General features: G+C 43.9%; 1 protein-coding gene across 9 annotated transcripts in view; it reads left to right on the top strand.

The window, feature by feature from the left end:
• RANBP3 (RAN binding protein 3) overlaps positions 1-19,145 on the top strand; it is a 355,000-nt gene that overhangs the window by 244,778 nt on the left and 91,077 nt on the right. For all 9 annotated transcript variants that reach the window (XR_013603675.1, XM_078669890.1, XM_078669894.1 and 6 more), the window contains one exon: positions 12,778-12,856. Coding sequence is in view for 8 of the 9 variants with exons in the window: in XM_078669890.1 (XP_078526016.1) it covers positions 12,778-12,856 (79 nt within the window). In the remaining variant the exon portion in view is untranslated. The remainder of the gene's footprint in view (positions 1-12,777; positions 12,857-19,145) is intronic.

The raw sequence follows: 19,145 nt of genomic DNA, 5'->3' as shown, positions 1-19,145 counted from the left end.
CAGCTTCCTGCTGAGAAAATTTCCTCAGCTCGTTGTATATTCCATACAAGAAGCGCTATTGACCTGGGTTCCGGGGACCTAACAAGAAATCCCTGCGATCCATGTCATGAGAAAGAAGGGACAAGTGTTGCTTCACGAGAGAGTGTTGAGGTTTTTAGCTAATCAAGGCACAACTTACCAACACTATATGATTTCACCACCCCGAGTGTTCTGATTGTACATATCGTTGATCAAGTCTATTAAACCAAAACCATTTGGTGTTGCCCAGGAATCTAGATTGACACCCATTTGTGTCCTTATGCCAAACCAACCATCCCTTCCAATTGGGATCTGATAAATTAAAAGAACCATTACGTATCATGGTATCTAGTGTATCCTCGCTGTAGTGTGTGAAGTGCTGCCAATTCTCAAATCGTGAGAATGTGGGAAAGCAAGGTATGTTCAAATCCTTCATTTTGACTATTTCACGACAGGAAGTCTGTTGCACTGTTTTATTCAGGAAAATAATTTGATGTGGTATAAGACATGCTCTGAATAAGGCCTCAGTTCCCTGAACCTGCTATTCTTTTGTTCCCCAGACACATTTTGTTTGTGGTGTCGTTCCAAAAGTCGAAACATTCATGAGACAGTTGGGAAATAAAGGAAGCAAAGTGTATCAGCTTGGTGTTTTTTAGCATATTTTTCTTTGCTAAAGTCAGTGCTAGCCTGAAGTAATAAGAGGCTGGGCCTGATGTGTCAAAACCAGAAAAATAAGCAAACTATTGTGCAGATATTTTTGAACCTCCTTTTGGCGGTGTTGGGCAGTATTCCCATTGAATTTAACTGTAAACAGCCCGTGGAATACCAGTTTTGTGCATAAAATGGGGACCATAATGTTGATAAAACATGTCGCCAAAATTAGATGTACCATCATACAATTCATCATTAAAAAATGCAGCTGATCACTCTAGATCTGCAAGCAAATTGTGCACAGTTTCAATGTCCTAATCATCAGAGAAAGTACTAGTGGTGATGTCATCATTTAAGGAAATCTTACACAAATAAGGTATCTGTAAAAGTTCAGTTGGACCATAAGCATCATACAATACCCTGTCCCACACTATTCCTTCAGGGACTGGAACCACTGTAATGTTCACCAGGGACAGGTCCCTTCATGGTGCGATGATGCATGTGGTTTCAGAACCAAGTTCACAAGTTGGGCTGCAGAGTGTTCTAGGAGATATAGGAATCAGATTGTAATCCAGAGATGCATCCAAGGGACAAGTGCCTTTTTCAGCCAAAGATAGAAAGCATTCACTTGTAGCTTGAAAGGGGGAGGCGGTGCTGGCAGCTTAGGTTCACTTGAATCCGATGAGAAGTCGTCATAATGCACAAAATACCCAGATGCAGTCCAGTGTATTTTTGGCAGCTCAGTAGGTTTTGTTGAACTGGGAGATGGCTCGATCTGTGGCATATTCACATTGACGTCAATTTTTCTAATAACATTTTTTGTTGATGTACATGTTGATTTACAGTGGTTGTTGTTTCAACAAAAATGATTCATACTTCATTGTTGTTGTTTACAGCTTCTCTTTGGAAAGTTTAATCTTCTCTAGTTATTAAAGCTTCCATCTGAAGTTCCTAAGCGGTAGCGAGAGGAGTGCGGAGGCTACCCTGGAGCCCACGCGCCTACTGTCGAGAATCAGCCACATAGTGTAGTTTGATCAGATCATTGGAGACAAACCTTTTGTCTCTGTGACCGGCAAGCGGCGGAATAAGTATAGTTCTGGTACCTTCGACAACTAGGATAGGAACAGGCGCTTTGTAAGATGGCCCAAATTATTTCTTGTCTACAATTTTTTGTGTGACCAGGTCCCCAATCATCGAAACCCAAGCAGTTATTGCTGGTACAACGTCACTTCTCCAATGGTAGTGCATTTTACTTGAACCTTGCTTTGAGCGCCCCGAAATTCATTGAGTTCCTGTAAAACAGCCAAATGTTCATTGATGTCAAATGGTATTCCACTGTGCTGACATTATCAGGATCTAGTACCCACGTCCTCACACCAAACAGGAGTTCATTAGGAGTTTGACCCCCTAGGGATTTTCTTGGCATGTTATTGAGTGCCCTCTGAACCACAAATAGGTGATTGGCCAAACTGCCACCTGAGCCTGATAACTTTGCTGTTAAGGACAGCTTTAAGTCATGGTTTCTCCTCTCAACTACCGAATTTCCCTCAGAATGGTAGGAGCACCGCAAGGCCTCACCCAAACTTCTCATGGCTTCTTTGTAAGCCAGAGAGCTAAATGCCGGGCTCTGGTCGGAATGTAGTGTGCCAGTGGGGAATGTCCTGATGAAGACTCTCAAATCCTTTATAACGGTTCGAGCGTCAGCCGAGCCCAGCAGCCAGATCCACAGGAATCTGGAGCATGAATTCACTGCCCTAACTCTGCTACTTCTATCCCTCCGTCTTACAGCGCCAAGACGCCTCGGCATAAGAGCGCTCTAAAAATAACTAACTCACTCACTCACTGCCACCAAGATGTACTTGTAAGCCCCGTCTGAGTGTAAGGAACCGCAGTGATCCAAATAAACAACCGCTAGAGACTTGTCTAAAATCAATAGAGGTGTCTGTGGAGGACGTTCTATGGTGGAACCATTCATCTGCTAGCAGATGTCACATTTGAGAACAAAGTCCTTGATCTGTTTTGTAAGACCAGGCCACCAATAGGGATGCTTCAGTAATGAAACTGTAGCAGTGACCCCTGTTTCTGCTGACCCCAGACACTCATGTGCTGCTAGTATTAAATCCAATCTGCGATCAGTGTTTGATATTACTCTATACCCCCACTCCTGGAATCTGAGCATACGGAATGTTTTGTGCATCTAACTTGTATGAGTACTTGAGTGGAAAGACCTTCGGCAGGCAAGTGTCTTTGCGAGCAGCATTTAAAGCCACCATGATGTCTCTGTCCATTCTCGTACATGAACGAGTGATTGCAGCAACGGCAGCAGTATGGACTATTGCCTTAGCTGCTTCATCGGTCATGGAATTCCCTTCAACGTGAATGCCAACACGTTGATGACTCAATGTGTGAATGACCTGAGCCCGTGGCAAGCATTCTTTCAACATGGACGCTTGTTCCGAAAGCAGCTTGTGCAACCCTTGGAATCTCGAAATCCATTATGGCCTCAATAGTGAAAATATTCATTATAGGACTAGACTCAATAGTATGAATCACACACTATAAGTGTTGGGAATTCGTGCTCCGTACTTTGTAGTGCCAGCAATTAGGGTTTTGAGTTCTGCCAGCTGCTCTGTACAGTCCCCTAGTGACTGTGTGTGTGTTTTTCCAGGAAGGAACTTTTCGTCATGCATGCGCCCCTTTACGATTGTGCATGCCACAGAATATTGGTGGTCCGTGTGGCAGGTTGAGCAGATCAATGTGTTTAAATGATGTATTCATATCGATCGGCATTATTTCATTCAGCAGAGCATATTCTTGTTCGATTTGCAGGAATGCTTGTGCTTGTAGGGTAGAATCTAATCTAATCTGTTGCAGTGAGAGAGTTAGCCCATTGAATCCATCGTGGATGTAATGATTTGGCGCGCTTGATTTTGTAACCAACCGCTAACGTTGGTACTGGGTTAACGCCAATTATTCGCTTACCTTGAGCGTGTGGTCTCTCTCATTACAGCAGTCTGTACAGCTGTGAGAATCTTCTCATTGGCTGCAAAGCGCATTTCAGCGTTCGTGTACAAATGAGATGTGTATGCAATTGGTATTGTATCATCTTCATTGAAAGTGATGTACCCGGTGGATCCAGCGACTACGCTGATCACTAGGTTAGTTGTGTTTACACTTGTGTGTAAATGTTTGGAAGCTATCATATCAGCTTGTACGGAACATAATATATTGGTATGTTCCTGTGTCCAGTGGTTGATTGAAAAATCAGGTCTAATTAAATCTTAGAACTGTTTTACCCGTTCTGTGTAATCCAAATGTATGTTCTACAAGAATTCAGAAATCGTAAAATGGATTGTAGTTTCTTCAGTCGATGGATGTTGGAGCAATGCACATTTGAAAGAAAGAAAAAAAAAGTGCCGGCAGGCTTTTGCCTTCACTCGACAATTCTTATCGTAGAAACAGGACATTGAAGTGAGCAATATATATATATATATATATATATATATATATATATATATATATATATATATATATATATATATATATATATATATATATATATATATATATATATATATATATATATATATATATATATATATATATATATATATATATATATATATATATATATATATATATATATATATATATATATATATATATATATATATATATATATATATATATATTTTTTTTTTTTTTTTTTTTTAAATTAAATTTGTAACCCAGGTGAGCAAACCCAAGAAAGATGTAGTTCACTCTAGCCAAGTGTTCCATTAACTCAACGTCCGTCAGATAAATATCATCTACATAGGACAATGTCTTCTCATCAAAAATTTGAAGTAACTCTGTAACCCTGGTTGAAGACAGCCCTGGGCTGTTCTTATACCCTCGACACTGTGAACCAAGTGCTAAAAACGCTGTCAAATATCTGCTTTCAGGCACTATATTCTGGCAGAAAAATCCATTTGAGATACCTAGTGTTGTTTTATATTTCTTCCGCACAATGTTATTCTATAGTGTGGCACAATGCACATTTTGTACTGCAAATGTGCGTGTGGAAGTGTTCAAATGTCTGTAGTCTAAGACTAGACGGTAGGAATCCTCTGGTTTCATTACAGGAAACAAAGGATTATTCATGATGAGGTGCAATTTTCTATTACACCCTGGTATTCAAGTTGTTCTAGGGTTTTCCCAACTTGTTTTTTAGCTTCATGTTTTATTGGGTACTGTGTCCGTGGCTGAGTAGTTGATTTGTTTGGGTTCTCGTGATGAGGTGACTCGTCATCCCACAAAACATGATTGCGGTATAGTGCAGGAGCTAGCGCTAATGTAAACTCCTGCACGTATGAATGTTTAACTGATTCGGGAACGAGGTCAGAGAAAGCAGGTAAAATTAGTTTCTTCCAGTGGGCATTCCATTACAAACTCAGATGACCAATCCTTTTCAGCCAAAAGAATATTGTAACAATGTGTCCGGTTCTCCCAGAGAGCCTTGATGTTCTGGAGTATATCCCCGTCCATTTGGATCGTTATTTGTATAAACAATGTGAGACACTTATCCTTGTATCAGGTGTTTCCACCGTGAAATGCTTATTCAGCTCTACCACCACCAGATAATCCATCAGGTTCCGTGAAGCTGTTGTGACTTCTGCCTCACTGTCCAGCCTTGTCAGTCCCCCAATCCTCATTCAGATGCAGAGTCCTCAGTAGCCTGGGCATGTATTATTTTAATCCCTGATACCTTCTTCTTTTTTAATTAAGGTTAAGGAGTCTTTTGTTTGTCCTCTTTTAAGGATGTAGTCTGAAGTGCGATGCCCGTAGCAGCCAGTTGAGGTTGTGCAGCTTGAGACGTCCGATCATTAACTGTCAGTGTTCGCATAACGTATTGCATTAGGTTTCTGTAAAGTTTAACTAAATCTTTGTATAGTGTTATTTCCACTGCATCTAAATCATGATTGGGATGTGGTGTATAAGCAACCAGGACTGGCCAAGTTGCTCTTTCTTTACTGAGCAAACTCAGTCTCACATTTTCTACTGTATGGAGGAGGGTGCCTCTAAACTAATTTGTGTTCCTGGTAGTTTAATGGAATTTCTGTATTCACATATGGAAAGTATTCCTCTTGTGTTTCATCTTCATTGTAAGTGTGAAACAATTTGTGCGAACATTAGCAGCCGGGAATGTAACCCAAGAGTATAATACCTATTCTGAATGCTTAGTGTGCTTCAACCACGAAGGTGTCGTCACCACCTGTTCCCGGGAGGCTGTATTGTAGTAATTTCATAGTAACTGCATGTCTGCAGTTTTCTGTAATATTTAGTCTAACTACCTGCTCTCCAATGTCCTCACTCGTTTCTCAGTCTACGGATATTGTGTGTAGAGAAAATAAAGTTTTATTAAATTTAATTTATGGAGCTAGGGTTTTACACAATTTGGGAGCATTATATGCTACAAGCTTAAATAACCTACAACCAATACATAGGGTATGCCTACTCAGCTGAGGCGTATTTCCCTTCCCGCCACAGATGTCTCCAGTTTGGAGATGAGTAGGGGTCTCTGAGAAAAGTACAACTGAACTACTCAGACCGTTAAATAAGAGCCCAACCAATGTTGGCGGTGCCATGTCGTGTAGTTCCTACTAATCAGTAGGATCTGCGCGTTTATTGGACAACAAACTTTGGGCGAGGTGCCTAGACTGATTCCGGGCAACCCCGCAGCATACGTTGGCCTAGAGACCAGCTAGCTCACAGTGCCACTATAAGGCACCCCTAACCGTACTGAAGAAATATAAACCTCCTATAGGGGTTCACTGATGCACCTGGTTCTTTTAACCAACAAAGAAGAGATTGGCACAGAAGCTGTGTTATCAAGAAAACCTATTTAATAACCTCACATGAGGGAGACGGCGTCACACAGTCCCCTTAGGCCACTGTATGAAACAGTCTAGGGAGTACAGAGAACAGGGGCCTTATATATGCATAGGTTACATTAGTCAGCATAAAACCAAGGGGAGGTCCTTGCACTTACCAGCATGCAAAATGACTAATATGGGTATACAAAATGTGCATGCTCAACAAAGTGGGAGGAGAGATATTTCTCCTTACATCAGCAAGAATAGCCAGACAGTTCTATAATAGGAGCAGGTGCATTCTAATAGCTAGGCCCCTCTGAGCATGTGCAAGGCTCTGGAAGAGGGGAAAAGCACATGGCTAACTAAGATGGCTGCCAAGTACAAAATTGCTTTCAGCTCATGCTAACACATTCCTGCAATCTTTATCGTACCAGGGAGCGACCATTGAACATGACAACCCTGACCCCTCAAGGATAGTGGAAACTGATCAGAACCTTTCGCTCAGTCACTCGTGCTTACTAGTGCTCAAAGAAATATACAGAATACACAGTGGGAAGTTTTCAATATTTTTATTAAAGCAACGTTTTTCTTGTATAGAATACATGTGCTGCAATAATCTTTTTGCATTTGTCACCCCGAGTGGGACGGGTATGCCCAGACGTGGGTCCCGTGCTCTCCATGCCACTGGAGTCGAACTATCCTGGCTGATGAGGGCTGAAAGGCCAACATCGGTCCTAGGATGCTTGTTTCCAGTCAGGGAATGACCTGGCCTGGCAGTTCGTCCTGGACTGTTCCCATCGGGCGCAGGGTCACGACTGATTTGCATATGGCTGGCTCCAAACTGGAATGGCACAGTGAGCAAATAAAACGATAGATTTAGGCCCAGATCTCTGTACTGGGGTGAATGTATGACATTGTTCTGCATTCTGTCCATCAATTGTTCTTTTTGCATCCGCAATAATCAGTAGACAGAAGCAGATGAAAGTGATTACAAGCACCAAAAGATTAAATAGTAGATATAGTTCTACCATGGTGCTAAAACAGTGTATATATGCAGGCATATAACCAAGGCAGTAATCAGGCGTACTCCTACTATGCAAACCCTACTCTGAGTGTACCTAGAGTGTGTGCAGGTGAGAAGCCAAGAATTCCCCTAAGGGACGATCCAAACCCATTACCTGGTGAGAGAGAATGAAAGACTCCGTCTTGGTCGCGAACTGGACACCCCTTACGAGATGAGACTGCTGCGTGGTGAAGTCTCAGCATGCAGGGACCCTTGGTGTCAGCTGAAGTGCCTCCTCTGCTGATCTATTGGGATGCTCTTTATTTATAATCGAAAGCAGCCTTGCGATGTGTGACTAGATTAGTGATGTTATGGATATGTAGATAGCCCTGTCACCGGTGGACGAAGATAGAATGACATTTGTACAGAGTGCGTATAAGGGCCTTGTACATGATGATCAAGGCATCGTGATAATGTTGCATGACGCTAGATGTGGAAACAAAGTAGTTTCAGAGAAACTAATCCAACATTGTCATGCACGCAAATATATGAGCAAAAGGTCACAGCAGAAATGTTATTGTGAAAAATAGGACATTGTAAGAAATTAGCTGCTTCACTACATGGGCCTAACCCGGGCACATAACAGAGTACCTGTGCTGTACACTAACTGAAATTTTTTGTGGTGGGTACAGGGATGTCTTGAATTGTTGCCGTTACTTAAACATGAATCCTAGGTATCTCATTTAAATCCATATTGCACAACTGGGTTGCTGGTAAACTTTCCTTGGTGTTCACTAAATTACTTAATTTGGATTTAATCTAAGTGTGGATAATGTTTTTAGAATGTGTTGGGCTTTGCATCAATTTCTTAGCAAAGTGAAGATTCTTATGGCTGACTTGAAATGAATGCTAGATTGAATATCTTCAGAAAAGTAATCACTCCACAGCTATGTCTTGGTATGTTACCACTCAGCATTCCACACATTCATTGGGTAGGCAAAGAATATGCCCTATATATTTTAATGGCATGGTGACAAAATATTTCATCTAGAAACAGGCCATTCAGGCTCTAAACAGGTAATGTGGACAGCCATGTAGCACTTGCTTTAAGATTTGGAGGTTTTAGTCCATCACTTCTGGTGAGGGCGAGTTAATTTGTGCGATTTAATCTTCTAATTTCCCCACGTTTTCTTATGCATTTTGGAAGCAGGTTTTATTAGGATGTTTGTCAATTTCTTTAATAGAGGGAAGTAAAAGAATCTTGGTCCCTGTGGAACCCTTTTAATCTCACTGTACTTGTTTAAAGGGTTAGCATCCCACCAGATTGATTATATTTGTATTGTCAATAGTCTGATAAACGTTTGTTTGTATTCCTCTGTTTTTTTAAGAGTCTGTTTTATTGGTGTATGAAGTGCTATTGCTTCCAAGATCCCCAAATAACTCATTGGGATAGTAGTTCAAAGTCACCATATTAGACTAGAAACTCGCTGTGTGGAATACAGTGAAAGGTGGGAGTTCAGTGCTCATAGTTTACAAACTGCAATTACTATTGTAGAACAGACTGCAACAATCCACCTTATGTCACACATCTATCAGTTAGTCCCATTATGTATGCATTACATAATGGAAATTCAAGGCTGTACACTTTAGGATAGTGCCCCTTTTTGACACGGTCACCTCCACTTTTTCCTTGGTATTTGATGTGATTTTGACTGGAAGTGCACTGGGTTCCTACTAACCAGGTCCCCAGCGCCAGATCTCTTTCCCAAAACTATACAATTGTTTCCTCCAATTGACAATACATGTAGCACTGTCTATATGACCCTAGTATATGTTACTCCTGGTACCTAGAGCATGAGGTACTAAAGAAGGGTCTTCAGGGGCTGTAGCATGAATTGTCACCCCCACATTCTAGACTGCCACTGCACATGTTGCTTGTTTTGGTGCAGACAAAAGTGAAAACACAACATGGCACTGTGTGCCATGACCCCTAACACTGAATGTAAGGTAGGGGGCATCATATTATATGTGATGACATATCTGCCTATGCAGTAATGCCCCTGTGCTGGTCAGTTCCATTACTACCAGTAGAAGTGAACAGGGAAGCCATTTTAAAACATGTGATGGACACTGGTGAAATTGAGTTCCCCAGCTACCTGAGGCTTCACTGAAAATAGGGATGTTAGGTATCAAACATCTTGTATTAATAAACCCACACTGCTTTACAGAATCAGCTCCAAGGCTGACTCTCTAAGGAGGCCCTTAGCACGGCTGTTTCGGTTTTGTTCAGTCATTAAATTGAAGAACCACACATGTGGCTTCTGCTCTAAGTACTCCCGGTCTCCCGTGCTTGTAAATGGTAGAGTCTGCTTTAGCTCGATGACTGACAGTGATATGTAGCACGCAACCAGAAAGGAGTGAGATTTCTTCAATTGTAATGGCTTTTGCTTCACGACAAATAAAGCAGGAGCACACGGCGGCCGTGAAGAAAGATGAAGCCGCGCGCACGAATAAGCGGAGGCTGGCAAACAAAAAAGAGTGCTCACAGAGTATCATAAATAACAGAACAAGTAAGAGAACATTTAATAGGGGCAGTCCTCATGGGAGGTTACAAAAGTCCAAAAAGAGGGACTATTAGGCATATCCACTAAACAAAAGCAGGAAGTTACTAGGGCAGTAACGGGAACCAAGGGAAAAGATGGGAGGTGCTCGAAGCCCACATTGTAGATACATCATGTTTTAAAGAGAGCGTGCATGCCCCGCATAGGGTGGGACCGCCACCGTCCCACCAAGTATATTATGAGTTTCCTCACCGCCGGCGATGTCATGGAGGTTTTTCAGCCCATGCCGTGCAGGAACTGTGTTTGATGTTCCCATTGCGGTGCCCTTTTTCTGAAGCACCGCTGTAGGAAAGCCAAAACCAGACAGGAGGAAACTCATGATCTGTCTGGCGATCTGACCTCGACCTTGGCAGTGCAACGGCGGACTGAACCCAGTGCCACACTGCCAATGTCTTAGTCAGGCTCTTAGTGAACAGTTAGAAACGTGAAAGAAACAACATTTTATTTATTTATTTAATAAAAAAGGTAAAACCACAGGATATTATGTCTTCTGGGAATTGTAACAATCCTATTTTTATGAAACTGGGTTATACCCACATGATTTTGCAATTTTATATTCCTAAATTAAAATGTATAGGTTTAATTTATAAGCCATGTTTGGGCATTTGCCAAGACCATTTCTGTGGCCCTCATAGCTTTTACTGCCTTGTAGAGTCTGTCACCAGATTTAATTTTCTCCAGAATAGGGTTTAGGATTTGGTCGTTAACTAGCTCGCAAGCTGGCTCTACCAGCCTGTCAGACGTTCTTCCACAGAAAATAATGCATCTTTTTTTTTTTACTGAACGATTCGAAAGCTAGCAGTTAAGCCATTCTTCCCATGTGTTTTCAGGAAATCTTTTGATGATTATTTGTTGGTCTTCAGCCTCACTAGTGCTGGGATGCTTTTATTTTTGGTTTTTCCTGAATGTTTGCTTTCGTTTAATACTTTACCTAGTAAATACAGAATTTTGTTTCAACTTGAGGCTTGCCCCCGTTTCAGAATTGTTAATGTAAAAGTGTAGAGAAAAAATGGGTGTACCTCGTGTGTTGAGTAGTTTCTCTTTTTCTCTACTCTCCCATCTTTACTTTCATTGTCTTTCCTACATCCTTTGTCCATTTTCTAATGCTGTGACTCTCCTGCCTCTCTCTCTCTACTTCATATCCCATTCTGTACCTAGTGTGTTGTGAGTAGCAGGTGTGTGAAGATAGGCACTTGGAGCACAAGTAGTGGGGATGGCCATGGGACGCCACATTTTTATGCTGTTTATTGTATTTAATGGAAAAATATATTCACAGATGCCCAACATATATACACACAAACAGCCTTTTTCAAAGGGTTTTTGGCATGCTTAAACATTGGTTTAATCTTTTGGGGTTGCTGATGGGCACTTTTTAACAAAAATGTAATAATAAAATACACAAAAGACTAGCAGGTTGCCCATTAGCAGTGTGCAGAGCTAGCTTCTGGGCTCCTGAAAAACACAGCAAACAAAATGATGGGGGGGGGGGGGGGGGGGGGGAATAAGTAAAAGGAAACATTGGACAAAAATGTCCCTATTTTTAATGTGGCTGATCACATTGTATAAAAGGTTGTTAATCACACTGAGGGGACCAACCAGTGCTGTATTCTGTGGTGGACTGAAACAAAGGGCTATGACTATTCAGCTGACTAATGGATGAAGACTCCTGACCAAAAGCCCTAATGTGCATTCATATTATTGATTCTTTCTTTTTTTGGGCAGTCTTGTGAATTTAGTACAGGAAAGCAAGACATGACTTTAATAATTATATGGAAGTGTATTTGTGTTAGGTGCTATATAGTTTGTTACCATCATGTAGCTGCTAATTTCTAAAAATGAGCATGAATGTGAATTAATTGTGCGTCATCTAGAGTTGCTTACTGGAATGGCAAGATGGAGTGAAGAGGTCAATATGTATTACGTTTATAGTTTATATTTATATATAAATTATAAAATATACATCTTATGTATGAAAAATGCCATGTCTAGCGAATGTGTTGCTATCTTTTACAGTAATTCTAACTTCTAATGTTGTATTGTAAACCTCAGGTTCTTTTAAAATGATTGTTTTTTTCAAACTGAAATAAAACATGTCTTAAATTGAAGTAGAATTTAAAACATTGATAACTCACATGTTGAGTTTTGCCCAATTGTTTGACATGTCGAATGATCTTGGCAAGGGTGCAAGTTTACTTGGTGCATTGGAATTGGTTGTGATTTTTTTTCTCCAGTTTTTGGTTGTGTTACCATCACAAAGAATGAGAAATTCAAGATTTTGAAAGCTCATCCAGCATAGAATTTTTTTTTTGTTCTGTCGGATTTTACCAGCTGTTGTAATGCATATAAGAAACTGGTTCATCGCTACAGTCCGGTTTCAGTAATTGCATGCTTCCTGGGAAAATCTTAAAAGGAAGTAATTTCCATACAATTAGGTGGCGCATTATGAGAAAAAAAATAACTTTTTTGCCTCATAAGGGCATGAATCACTGGGTAGAATAATATTCTCCAAGACTTTAACCATATAGATTCCCAAAGTGGACTTAATGGAATCCAAAACACTTTTCCATATTTTGTGACATAACTGTAAACTAAAAAAGCTGTCTGATTTTTAACTGGCATTTCTCTTCAGTTTAGAGAACTCTGCAAACATCGCAGATGCCACTACCACCAAATTTGTATTTGGTCAGAATATGAGTGAAAGAGTTTTGGTGAGTACCATCTGTGCGTTTAGTATTTGTTTTTTATCAATGAAGAATGCTTGTTCGCCAATACAGATCTGAACAGTGGAATAATATTGATTGTTGTGAATACAATTGAAGCAAAGGGCACTATTTTTCCTAGAAATAATAAATGTGAACAATTTGTGAAAAACATCCTACTTTTTCCTTTTGTGTTGCATTTTTCCAAACATCAGTCACTTCAAGTTTGAAATCAATTTATTTTAATTGAGCCTGTTGATCCTGGCTGTGAGGTAATTATGTTAAAGGTTTGGATGTACTGTATAAAATACAGAGTAGTAGGTCTCCAAGTATTTATTGCAATATAGAACATAGTGCATTCATGTTAATGCAATTTAAAATTTCCACCAATTTGATAACCTTATAATTCAGATATGTGAGATAATATACATGTCCTGTAATTTTGTCATAATTATTTTTTTCCACTGTCACTGCTTACAATAGTTGTCTCTTATGACATTAAAAGCCATACAGCACTTGGATACACCGAAGAGGAGGGAGAATGTCACTCTTGCAGTCAAAGTTAAATCTTTCTGCTTATAGTTACTGCAGGTATTAGTCTAGCTAGCATGAGCGGCAGTAAAATTTCCCTTCACCGCAGCTATCAGTTATGCTGCCAAGGAGGATTGAAAGATTGAGGCCAAGAGAATCTGCGAGAACGTCCCACGATTATAACATTGCTGGACTTTCTCTTGCCATTACTTTTCTTTTCTTACCGCCTTAACCTCCATTTGTCCACCTCTATAATAGTTTAGTTGTTAAGTAGGATATCGATTAAATGTTCTTTTTACTTGGCCAGCTGTTACTATGGTTCATTTGTACTATGAATCAAACTGCCTTGTGTGAGTTGCAATGTTCCCTCTAATATGTTTCCTTTATGTGCGGCAATAATGGTGCTTCGTGCACTACAGTCAAGGCTGCTTGCACTGAAGACAAGCAACAACTTAATATGCTAGTATGTGCCACATGCAAGCTACCAAAATCAGTGGCAAAGCAAGGGTACCATAGTCCCTAATCTAAGCCAGAAAGAAATTGACCTCCCCTTACGTTTGGGTTGGTATTAAAAGATACCCATTACAGGGGGGCAGTGGGCTCCGTGCACCTCTGAAACAGGGTGATGCTGAATCTTATTTCCTAATCCGTAGGCTCTGTGCACTTCTGAACCCCGGTGACACTGAATCTTATTTCCTAATCATTCTACCTATCATTCCTTTCTTCACTATCCTCGTGAATCTCTTATCTCCTCCTCACAACTTTTCATATTCCCATCCACTTCCTCTCTCGCTTGTCCTTATCCCGTTCCTCCCGTCTCCTTGCGCCTCTTTATCTTCTGCACTTTTCTTTCTCCCTTTCCACTCTCCTCTACTTCTCCCTCATCCAGCCTCCTCTCTCCAATCTACATTCTACCATTCTCTTTACCCCAAGCTATCTTTAATCTCTGTCTATGCTTCTCTCCTACTCATCTCGTTCATTATCTTGTACCTCCTTAGTTGTCACCTTTCTCTACCTATCCCCTTTTTTAAATTTCTTTTATTCAACCCCCCCTCACTCAGATGACCGCTCTTACCCAGCAATCCTGTGCAAAGGCACTTACCTACTGTACTAATGAATTTCGTTCCCTAGATTAACCCATTGAGCTAGTGTGTCTGGTGTTTCCCTGACAGTATTCTAATTGTCGCTTTCAGTCATTTTCCCTCCCCTCTTGTTACCTATCACCTGTTGTTATCTTCCTTCCTTCCTTTTTCCTCTCCTTTCTATGTTTCACACCCCTTTCTTTCCTTCTTTTCCTCACTATTTCTTGTTTATTCATGTCTTCCTTTTTACTGTCTCACTCCCTTAGTTCATCCTCTCCATTCCTGCCCCCTTTTCTCTCTACACTCATAACGCCCCATTTCTCTCGCCCTCTCCCCCAACTCTTCTGCTCTCTCCATCTTTATTATTTCTGACCTTCCTATTATTCCATGTTTCTATCCCGCACCTTTTCTTACTTTCCTGTCCCCATTCGTATCTTCTCTTTTTCTATACTCTCCCATCTTTACTTTCATTGTCTTTCCTACATCCTTTGTCCATTTTCTAATGCTGTGACTCTCCTGCCTCTCTCTCTCTCTCTCTCTCTCTCTCTACTTCATATCCCATTCTTATCTACCCTTCTATGTCCTTCCTTTATTTACCTCCTCTATATCACTCCTCCGTAGTTGTCCACTCCTCCTCACAACCTCTTTTATCCAGCTCTATTGCGTTTCAAACTTCTGTTTTTCTTGATTTCCGTTGCCTTTTCAACTCCTCTATCACCTTCCACACGGTCTCCTTGTCCTCTTTTCTACCTCATGACAAGCTCCTACACGAACCCAGGGAGTGAACGTTTCTGATGACCTCCCCCAGTCTCAGTAGCCACCCTTACATGGCATGGCCCAGACTCTTACCCCTCCTGACCCCAGGTTGCCTGTTTCCAACCATTGCAAGTACATGGGGCCTAGGGTTGAAAGCCAGGTCCGGTTGGCCACAATGCATTTGCGAACACCCTCAGCATGTTCCGGGGCTCAGACTGTACCTCTACCTGAGTAAGCCTCACTTTGGGCATATGCACACCCTGCATTTCAAGAGATGGAATATGTGAAACGCAGTGTGTAGGAGTGAAAATCAGCCTTCAGGACCCATGTGCTGAGTTGCTCCTCTTCACAGAGCTATAACTCCATCCAACTGTGCTAATGTTCCTTCACTGTGCCCTCCAGAGCCCCAATGCTGATGTCCCCATTCACTCTAGGTTCTCCACAGTACTGACTAGCTTCTTCTCTGTGATCACTGCAAGCTAATCTATAAGTCCCTCATACCCGTGCCCCTGGGCTGACATGTCCCTCACTGAACGTCAGCCTTCCAAACTCTACTTCCAGTGCTGACACGCCCGCTAGTGAGAGCAGACTGATTCTCGGAATTCTATTTCACATAGGTATGCCTGGCTATTCATTCTCATGACATTAACAAAAGCTAACAGCTAAGTTACACCCTGAGGAACTGTTAACAATTCATTTGTGCTCAGTCAATTAACCGCAGAAGGATTGCCTTACATGGCTTACACTGCACAGCTGTCTTTATTCGCTCTTCCGTGATATCAGCTAAGAGCAGGACAAGGGCAGGAATCAGGAGTTCCTGACTGACATGGACTAGACTCCTGTTCCTCTGGACGACTGCTTTGGGAAACCTGATTTAGTTCCGAGACAAAACACAAATGTGGGATTTAATGTAAAATGCACCAGAGGGCATCTTAGAGATGCCCCCTGAAATCCTAACCTACAATCCACGTCTGGGCTGAGTGGCTGCAGAGGCTGCCACACAGCAGGCATGTTGCTGGACCCCTGGGTGGAGAGCCCCCCGCTCTACTGGGCCTGTAACAATGCACATCCTGGGCGAGGTGCTAGGTCTCCTCCCCCAGGATGGGCAGGGGGAAGCTTCAAAGGCATGCCGCCTCTGTGAGCTTCTCCAGACCATTTGCTGTACCCAGCAACTGGCCCCCACCAGTCCTGACCCACACTCTGGCGGGAAGACTGGTGGGAAAAACGACGTCACGAAGGGGGGGGTGCCAGCCTGTGCCAACCCCACCCCTCAGGTGGGGGAGACGAGGTGCACGACCCCCGGGCCATCTTGAAGATGGGGAGCCCTGCCCAATCACAGCTAGGCTTCTGCCTCCCTCCCACAGGAGAGGAGCAGGCTAGGGGGTGTACCCACCCCAGGACAGGGACCTATTAGTCCCTGCCCTTCCCCTACCTGTAACGCCCCTAAATTCAGTATTTAGGGGCTCCCGGAACCTTCCTTCTCAGATCCCGATAAGAGAAGACCCGCCGCGCAGCTGCTAACAGGAAGACAACAACTGACTTGTCCCCAGCCCTACTGGCCTGTCGATCCTGGAACCTGCTCCTGCCTAAATCCCGGCGACTCCTGCGGACAGCAACCTTGGGACACCCAGAGGGCCTGCCTACCTTGACCCTCTTAAAGACTGGGACTCCCATCAGCAGAGGCTCTGCTGCAACTACCCCCCTGGTGCCAGCCAGGAAGCTCCGTACCAGCCCACTCTGCACCGGCCGAGCCCGGCCCGTGCCCGAGTGATCCAAGACCACGAGGACGTCCCCCCGGCGACTGGGACCCGAAGTCCAGTGCCCAAAGACCCTCCTCGACGAACCAGATGATGCGTGCAGACTAAGAACCAGGGGCCACCCCAACCGCGACCAGCTGAGGGTAAGCTTTTCTGACACCCAAAGACACCCCTGCACCGGCGCCCTACAGCCCCCTGTGCCTCCCTTTGGGGTACCTACCTGTGCTCCAAGATCCTAACTTACCTCTCGAAGTGCTGGCCGCCCCTGGAGAGGCTCCGCCCCCGAGCCTGCAGCCTTTGTTCCCTTTTTAGGTCTCGAGCCTGCGATTGCAGGGGCAAAGCCCCTGCTGTCGCAAAGCGAGTCTATTGCAATCATTTCTGTCCTTTCAGCTTTCAATGGACTACCCAGAGGAGACAAGAGACTGGCACGCGCACGCATCCTGCTGGAATCTGATCAGGTCGCGCGCGTGAACACGTGCTCAGATTCCGGAAGGCTCCTCAGTCACCATGGATCACGCACGCACACAGAGAGACGCACACTAGCGCACACATATACGGACACACACCACACCTCCCCAGCCCCCCCCGCCGCCCCCACACACACACACGAACACACACAGACCATCCCCCCCGCCGCCGCCGCCACCGCCGCACACATACAGAGAGACCCCCCCACTAACCCCACTCACCGCATCGCCGGACTCTGCAGCCTCCGCGGGGCTCTCCCTCGGACATGGGAGCCCCGCGTCACCACTCCTCTGGCCAGGCACTCCGTGCGCGGGCTTCTGAAGACGGAAGTCCCTCCCCACACCAGGTTTCAGTTTCGCTCATCTTCAAGCGTCTCTGTAGTTCAAAACCGGGCCCCGTCCAACAGCCGCCTCTACAACCACAAGCCGCCCTAGGGTAACGAGGATCACAACCCCTACCCCTCCAGATGAAAATGAGGAGGAAGAAGAGGACGAGAACGACGAAGACGAGGAAGATGTGGGTGTAGAGGAAGTGTTAAACTGGAGCCAGCCGCCCTCAGGCGTAAGATTTAAACTATTGAGCGAAGAGCCGGATTACCAGGAGAAATACTACAAGCAAGTCCTAGACCACTTCAGCTTCCTGGAGCATGGCAGCAAGACTTTCTTCCAAGATACCTCATCACAGGTACGTGCCCTCTCTTTACATCAATGAGTGCTCCATCGGCTGGTCAGAGTTAACACGCTCTTTCTCTGAGTGCAGCCTTCCAGCACGTGTCAACTAACTGTTCCCAGGGCATGATTAAAATATGTGACAGAGTTGGCTAAATTATGCTGTTAGAAAAGGCAGATTAAGCGTCACGTTTGGTGACAGTATTGGGACTGAGGGACCGCTTTTGGCGCGTTGCGTTTGCGGAAAAGGCTGCTTTATTGAAAGAAAGCAAAGGCCAGACACACTGCAACCCAGCCTTAAGAGTCGCAGTCTCCGCATGCGGTAAATAACAATACGCGTCTTACACGTCTGTGCATTAATAGGCTTAGAGACAGTAATGCGAGCTGCGGCCGGGGTGCTGTGTCTGCGCTAATCTAGAAGCCGGGGTGTGAGGGCTGCCCCAGTGCGTGCGGCCACCTAGGAATGCCCGGTGCATGAGGGCACTGAGGAGACGCTGGTGCGCGTGGGCACCGAGGCTTCAGAAGTACTTGGGGGCACCAAGGCAACATAGTATATGTTTTGAGGCAACGCTAGGGCACAAGGGCAAGTTCATGGGGGCACCGGGGCAGACTCGGTGTATGAGGGCTCCGAGGCAGCGCAGGCACACGGGCACCGAGGATGCATCGGAGTATGTGGCCAGAGCTAGTTAGTGCTCGAGGGCACCGAGGCCAGTCTCAGTACATAAGGCACAGAGCATAATGGTGCAGAGATAACCCCACTGCATGAGGGCACAGAGGCCAGTGCGCGAAGTGTCCGAGACAGCGCAGTGCCAGGGCCGTAGCGCATTGTACCCGTGTTTCTTCCACCTCTTTCTTTTTTCTGGCACACACAGTGCTTGCAGTGCGGACTGCTCTGTCCTCCTGCTGCATCCAGGTCCTATCTCGTACAGCCCTAGTGAGTGCACTTCGGTTTCTGCTCACAGGGAGGCACATTGACTGCAGTCCTGCCCTGACAACCAACGTGTCTCTGTGCAAACTGTGCTGCACGAGGCAATGC

This window comes from Lissotriton helveticus, chromosome 12 (genome assembly GCF_964261635.1).
Source record: "Lissotriton helveticus chromosome 12, aLisHel1.1, whole genome shotgun sequence".
In the NCBI taxonomy this organism is placed as follows: Eukaryota; Metazoa; Chordata; class Amphibia; order Caudata; family Salamandridae; genus Lissotriton; species Lissotriton helveticus.
The sequence above is the reverse complement of the archived record's forward strand: the minus strand, read 5'-3'. Positions and strand labels throughout refer to the sequence as shown.